Source organism: Orycteropus afer, unplaced genomic scaffold, assembly GCF_000298275.1.
Source record: "Orycteropus afer afer isolate SDZICR_OR568_19922 unplaced genomic scaffold, OryAfe1.0 scaffold00571, whole genome shotgun sequence".
Lineage (NCBI taxonomy): Eukaryota > Metazoa > Chordata > Mammalia > Tubulidentata > Orycteropodidae > Orycteropus > Orycteropus afer.
Window position 1 is genome coordinate 508,180 of NW_006922158.1, and position 7,703 is coordinate 515,882.

General features: G+C 42.8%; 1 protein-coding gene across 1 annotated transcript in view; it reads left to right on the forward strand.

The window, feature by feature from the left end:
• Window positions 1-7,703, forward strand: part of ADGRG4 (adhesion G protein-coupled receptor G4) — a 133,695-nt gene that overhangs the window by 40,211 nt on the left and 85,781 nt on the right. Inside the window, exons 3-4 of the mRNA XM_007956012.1 lie at window positions 856-6,945; window positions 7,264-7,331. Of these exons, the coding sequence (XP_007954203.1) occupies window positions 856-6,945; window positions 7,264-7,331 (6,158 nt within the window). The remainder of the gene's footprint in view (window positions 1-855; window positions 6,946-7,263; window positions 7,332-7,703) is intronic.

Genomic DNA, 7,703 nt, shown 5'->3' on the forward strand with positions numbered 1-7,703 from the left:
TGTCCTTGGGGTTGCTGGAAAGCAGAACGTGTTCTTAAGCCCCAGAAATCTGCAAGAGCGCTGTCTCTTTAAATATCCAAAATAGTCAAGCCGCTTTTTAAACATACAGAATGGCGGTGCCCTCTGGATCGGCAAAAGTCCACAGCTCAGCCCACCTTTCTCTTCACCTTCTCCGTTTGTTCCCCAGCCACCATGCACGGTCCTACATGCAGTCCCTGGCTAGCAGGGTGATTTTTAGGTTAATTCTTAGATCCTACCACCACTTGGGAATCCCCAAGCCATCTGTCGCTGCCAGACCGCAGCTCTGTGTGTCTCCTTTTTTGGTATTTTCACTCAAATTCTTCTGCTAGTTGGGATTTAGTCCACTTTTGTATCCTTTTCTTTAAGGCTTAGGGGTCCAGGATTATCTTCTGTGTCTGTGTTAATTGGTTTCCCTTTTCTTTGTTGAAGAGGGTCTGTGCAATCCTTCTGCCTAGTCCCTATCTATTTCTTCTTGAGTGAGTTTTGATAGCTAGTCTTTTGAAGAATTGATTGGTTCATTTCCCAAAGCTGATCCTCTTAATTAGTGCAGCACACTATCATGCACCTCTCTTTTAGGAGTGGCTATAGTTTTTATGGAGACACGATAGAATGGATGTCCTTCTACTAGTTACTTAACCAGTTCACTATGAGAACCATGTGGAGACTTTAGAAAGTAGAAAATCATCTAGAGAAATGTCAAGTAATCTGGTGATTTGATTATATCTGATTATTTCCTCTTAAAAATGTGAAGAAATTATAGAGCACTTTCTTAAATAATTGTGTCTGGTTTCTAAAGCTGAGTACAAAGTAACACATGCTTTCTCATTTTTTCAGTTGTTTCTGATAATATAACAATTCAAGGAACAAGTACAGCTCTTTCACAACAAATAGATTTGACAACTTCATCCCAAAGTACCGTACTAAAACCACAAAAGACTCTATATTCCTCTACAGCGGTGTCTAAAAGTATACCTGTGTTTGCAAGTGATTATGCCACCATATATTCCAACACAACATCTCTGGAAACAATGACTGCATCAAAAAATTTTAAGCCCTCTATAGCTAACACATCTACGTTAGCAGTAGACATTTTATCTACTTCAGCACCCGTCACTCGCCCTGTCATGAGTACATCCATAATCACTACTAACAATTCCATGCAAACAAGTAAATCTTCATCTTCAGAAAGGATGATGACAACAAAAATGACTGAAGCCATTGCTTCTGAGACCTTTCATCCAACTACTGCTACTGATTTTTTATACACATCTGGATTTACCAAAAATTCAGTTGTAGCTAAAACTTCAGCAACTAGATTCCAGTCTGCCATTATGAAGACAACGCCTTTATTCTCATCTACTGAGTCGACATCCATGTTTACAACATCTTGGCCCAAACACAAATCCACAGATATTGGGGCACTCCCTTTCTCCACAACTGGCCAGGTATTTCTTGAACCTTCAGCTGCTGGAACTGTACCTTGGTCCACAGTGGAACAAACTTCAGCTACAACTACTCACATTGGGAATGCATCAGCATTCCCACCTGAGTCTGAGCTCATCTCCACAGCTGCTCTAGTGGACTCTGCATTTTCTAGAAATGAGACCGCATCTACATCAGCAACAACTGATACGGAAATAGCATTTACAGTTCATTTAATGACTCTTCCAACTAAGCCTATTGATATCACATCTTCCCTAAAAACAGCTAGAACAGAATTGACTTCTGCAAATTTCCAGGATGTCTCTTCACCCAGAGTGGAGGGTGCCATCTCTACTTCCATGCCAAGAGAGGCCTCTTCTATGGCCCTTTCTTTCAGGACATCCTCTCCATTCATTGGAGCTCAGAGTGTACAGACAGTTACTGATGATGAGACTACACTTACAGTCTTAACTTCTAGAATCACACTTGCACCTACAGTGGCTGAAACTATACTTTCTCCCACAATCACAGGGCCAGTATATACACAGAATAGGCCCACATTTGGTGAAAATATACTTCCTTTGAGTTCCACTAGATCAGCTTCCACAACCAAGGCATCTGGGTCAGGTCATACAACTATAACTGATGAATCTGCCCACCTATTCCCCACCAATGAGACCACTTGGACTTCAAGGTCAGACCAGAATCTTTTGACATCTATAAATGCAAGCACCATACTTACATTTATACCTAATGTAAATTTCACATCAGCATTCCATGGGGGAACTTCTAATACAGAACAATCATTCATAACTACTAATATCATCACTCCACCAGAAGCATCCACAGAGAGTGAGCCTACTACTGCCACTAATGCTATTACTGCCACTACAGACAGATATACAACAACTGTATCCAAACTGACATCTCTATGGTTTGCTAATTCCTCCACAGTTTCTGGAACCACATCTGTACCCAAACCTTCTGAACTTAAACTTACAACCTTACTACTGAAAACCACCCCTAGGTCTACATTAGCTGCAAATGCACTTCTTTCAACACCAAGGGGAACAGGTATTCCACCAGAAGATATGGAATCTACCCTTGCTGACATTAAATCAAATTTTTCTACTGAGGAGAGCTCTTCTGAGACCACACAAACCGACACAAATAGTACAATTGTATTTGGAGAGACAACAGCCCTTGTTCCAAAGTCTGTGACAACACAAATTTTCAATGCTACTGTGACAATAAAAGAAACAACTTCCCATTATCTTAAGGGAAAATCAACGACAGCAGTGACTCCTGAGGTTTCTGCATTTTCAATGATGCTGGAGGCAACAGGTGAATCTGAACAAATGGTGACAGCCTCCACCATTTCCCCTTTTCCCAATATGGAAAAGATTACTACTCCAGTGGATAATAAAACTGCAACTACTGAGACTAGAAGTTGGCTTACGACAAAATCTGTGAAAACCACACCTAAGCATTTGAGCTCGTACAATGGAACTACAGACATCTTGAATTCCACCCACACCTATACAGCACATTGGACTTTAGAGACACCACTTGAGGGGAATTCAGGTCCATCTCCCACTTCTGAAGACACACAGACATTCCCTGAACTCCTGGATGTATCCACCGCAAGGATACTTGGGACTATTTTCTCCATAACTACAGACAGGCCAGCTATGTCCTTGTCTGCTGGTACCTTACCTTCACAGCCTATATCTATTCCTTCCCCAGCAACCTCTGGGCCTGTTACCCATATGCTCTCACTGCCAGTTGGTGGCTCTGTTGTCACCTCTATGGTGGGGTCTGATGAGACTAAAGTGACCATGCCTGAGCCTTCAACACCGACCAGGGCTTTTTCCACATCTATGCTCTCAGATGTCTCAACTCTGCCATCAACTACAGTGACCACAGCACCATTGACAACATGGGGTCAGACTCCTTCCACAACCAGCAATTTCATGCCTACCCACAAAGACTCTATTCTCACCACTTCAGAGGCCACAGTGATCTCTGTCAGGATGACACCTATGACAGTTCCTTCTCTGACAGAAACTACAGTCCCCTCAATGAGTCCCCCCACTCTTATAACAACTAAGGTTGATACCGCCCTCCCTTCCACCTCATCTGACACAGTAACTCCATCCACACATACTCTTACCTTTTCCACATCTCTCCCTGACAACATACCTGTTGTGTCCTCCACTAATGCTATGTCAATTGCATCTACACCAGTAGCAACCCAGCCTAAATCTCAAGTGGCAGAGGCTACAGTGCCAGAGACATCTACCCATGCTCTGAACTTTCTATACACTTTCAGTGATGACACAGATGTTCTTAGCTTCATTACTGGCACCACAGAGACCTCTGTTGTTAATGAGACCATGCCCTCACACACCTCTCCCAACAAGCTTACTACCTCAGTAGACGTTCATAGTTCTCAATCTTCCACACATCTTGTAAACACACCTGTTCCCACCCTATTGCTGACAAACACCTCTGCCATATCATCTGACAAAGAACAGATGATCACATCCTTGGGAAACGCTCCTAGGACTATGGAAGCAACAGAAATGTCCTCATCAAAGAATTCTTTTATTTCATACTTCCAAGGTACTTCATCCTTGGAAATGACAGATACAGGATTTTCTGAAACAATAAAAATTTCCAGTCACCAAACACATTCACCTTCAGAGTTTCCACCTGGGACTCTGCTTGAGCGGAATTCAGCGTCATCTCTCACTTATGGGAGCACACAGACTACACCTACCTTGACCTCAAATAGCACAGTAGATGCTCATATTTCAGAAATGTCTACCAATCTTGGGAAAACAGCTCTCCCTTCACAAGCTACGACAATCACCACTTTTCTGTCTCCTGAAAAAGAAAGCATGAGTGCCCTTTCGGTATATACTCCCAGATCTGTGGAAATGACCATAGACTCCACCTCTGTGACTCACCCCATCTCACACCATCAGGATACTTCATTTGTAGATGCTGCACCTGCCAGCACCGCCAGATTATCAAATTCTATGACCTTCAACACAACAACTTTACACTTGCCTTCACTTAGGACTCAATCTGAGGTGACTTCAGTTTCCTCTCCTGTTTCTGAAAGCACACAGACGTCCCCTGAGTCCCTGTCTCTTTCCACAATTGGACTATTCAATGCCAATTTTACAATAATCTCTACTGACAGGATCACTACAGTCCTTTCTGTTCCAAATGTACCCACATCACTTCTTGGGAAAACCTCTATGGCAACACCTATTCATATTTCCCAGATGTCTTCACTGCCAATTAATGTCACTGCTTTCAGTTCCAAAAGAGGTTCTGATGCTCCCACAGTGCCAATGACTAAGTCTTCTAAAATAATGCCCACAGGTTGTTTGAAAAGTCCATCTGTAGCCACTTCTGGGCCTATGTCTGAGATATCCTCACTGTCAGTTACTGACTCTGCTTTCTCATCTGTGGTTGTTTCTTCTGACACTCCCACAACAGTCAGGTCGTTCTCTACTTCATCATCTTCAGTTACCCCAAAGACTACTATGACTATAGAAAAATCTACATTGGATGCCATACCTGTGACATATGCTGGGCCTACTGCAAAAAGCACAGTGGTTTCCTCTGCTTTCACTACTTCAGAAATGGCAAAGATGTCTTCCAGGATCACACCTTCATCCTTTTCCACTCTGAAAGAGTCAACTTTTCCCTCTGTGAGAACCACCCCAACCACTGTTATGGCTGGGATAGTGACTCCACTGATAAGGACCACTGTCTTCTCCCTACTCAGTTCTAAGAACACTGAAGCTGTTTCCTCTACTCCAATGACCACATTTTCACCAATTCTCTCAACAACCCAACAACCATCACAAGGAGATGAGGCTACACATCTTGGCATATTACCTGGGATTTCTCACAGCTACCTCTCTACTGTGATTGGTGGTAGAGAGACAGCTCTCACAAATACTTATTCTAAAACTATAGTCCCCAAAAGTGTGCCTACTCCTTCAGATAATCTCCATACTTCCTTGAATAATAAGGTTTCTCCATCTTTGACTAGCTTTAACAATACTCCTGGACCCACAAAAAGTATGAAAATCACTACTTACCTTTCTTCTAATATAGGAAAGATGACTTCCTTGTCAGAAAATACTTCCTTAAAAGATGAACTAACAAAAAGTGCCACATCTGCGAAGACTCCTATTTCATATCCTCCATTGATTCCATCCATAGCAACTCCACTCTCTTTGACATCATTTCTTTATTCACCTCATAGTATCGAAGCTGAGTTCTATACTGCAAAGACCTCACCAGTTTCTACATCCCACATGGTTGAATTTCCAGTTCATGGAACAGCAATAACATCTACTCACTCTCAGTCTTTGCTTAAGACTCCCTGGAACGCACACACACCTACAGATTCTCGATTTCCAATTTCCACCACTGCTCATGTACCTACACCCAACAAGATGGAAACAGCAACTCTACAACTTGTCCCAGGGTCTTTATCAACATTCACAGCCTCTCAGACTGGTTTTTTATCTGAATATTTTATCTCAAAGTCACCAGTTCCTACGCATGGAATTGTTCCTACCTTTGGGCTCTCTGAGAGTCCTTCATTACCAACATCTTCAAGAGCTATCCCTACCACCTTGGCTGACAATAAGCAAACACTTGAGAAGAAAACCACATCTGTAACTCCCGGGATCACACTTCCATTGAAACCTTCTGGTGCCACTGCAATATCTAAAATCTCGAAGGCTACTACTTTACCCATGCTGACTGGGATCTCATCTAGTCTCCCTTCAGGTTCTCCTCCGGCAACTATATCCAAGGCCCCTCAAGCTATAACTTCCTCTATAGTAGAGAAGTCTAAACCTACATTTCTGACTTCTGACATGACACCAAAACACCTGCTCACTAACTTTACAACACTACCCTTTGCTAGTGGAGGCACCATACTCACCAAATCCACTCTTAGACCTACACTGGCTAGCGTCACTACTGACTCCCCAACTTCCTTACCTATGTCTATAAAAATCACAGATGACAATGTATACATTTCCACATCCCCTAGGGTATCCCCTAGAACCACTGATATGGCCAACTCCAGGACTGTATCTCAATTTCCATCCTTTAGCAGGATGAGTATGTCACCTCTTACAACTGACCACACCTTATCCATGGGTTCTATACATCTGTCTAATCGTACAACAACATCTTCATGGAGTGCCATCCCAGCTGTATCAACATCCCCTACTTTAGTTCTTCCTAAGCCCACACTGGACTCCCTTCCCCAAAAAACCACTACTTCTTCCACTGCTACTGGAGCCTCATTTCCACTCATATCTACTGGAGTGACACACCCTTCTACAGCAACTGTGTCTTCATTAATATCTTCCTCTTTTGAGACAACTGGGCTAGACTTCACATCTTCCTTTTTATCCAGAGGAATATTGACTTCAACTATTGCAGCTGAGTATACAGGTACTGCTCTACAGTGTTCCATTGTCATGACAAAGACTATGCCATTGTATTTAAATATTTTTTGTATACCTAGAAGAATGCATAGGAGCTCTGGTGCTGTAGTGCCTTAGGCATTAGACTACTAACCAGAAGGCTGGCGGTTCAAACCCACCAGACACTCCTCGGCAGGAAGGTTGGGCAATCTAACTTCCGTAGTGATACTGCCTTGGAAACCCAATGAGGGGTCGCTATGAGTCAGATCTGACTCAATGGCAGTGTGTTTGTTTTTTTTGATTTCTTAGAAGAATACATGCACAATTGGTCCTGTGTTGTCCCAAGTGGTCAGTTCTCTAAAGGAAGAAAAGGGTAAAGAAGGGTTCAGTGGTGTTTCTTCTCTCGTTCAGACAGTGGGTAGTGTGGATACCTGGTCAAAACACAGACTTCTATAGGCATCTTGCTTATCTTCACTTTTTTCAAATATAAAGCAAATGTGTCTTTTTACTCAGTATGACATTTCTTAGCCTCCTTCCCCCCTGTTTTGTTCTTGAGGCCCTGACTGATTCTACTAATGTGAACATGAGTCAGGAACCTGATCTCCTCCCCAATAAGAGGAGTATATGACTTGCTGTTGTTGTTATGTGCCATCGAGTTGGCCCTGACCCATAGCGACCCCTCCTTCGGTTTCCAAGGCAGTATCACTATTGAAGTAGATTGCCCAACCTTCCTTCTGAGGAGTGGCTGGTGGGTTTGAACCATCAGACTTCTGGTTAGCAGTTAAG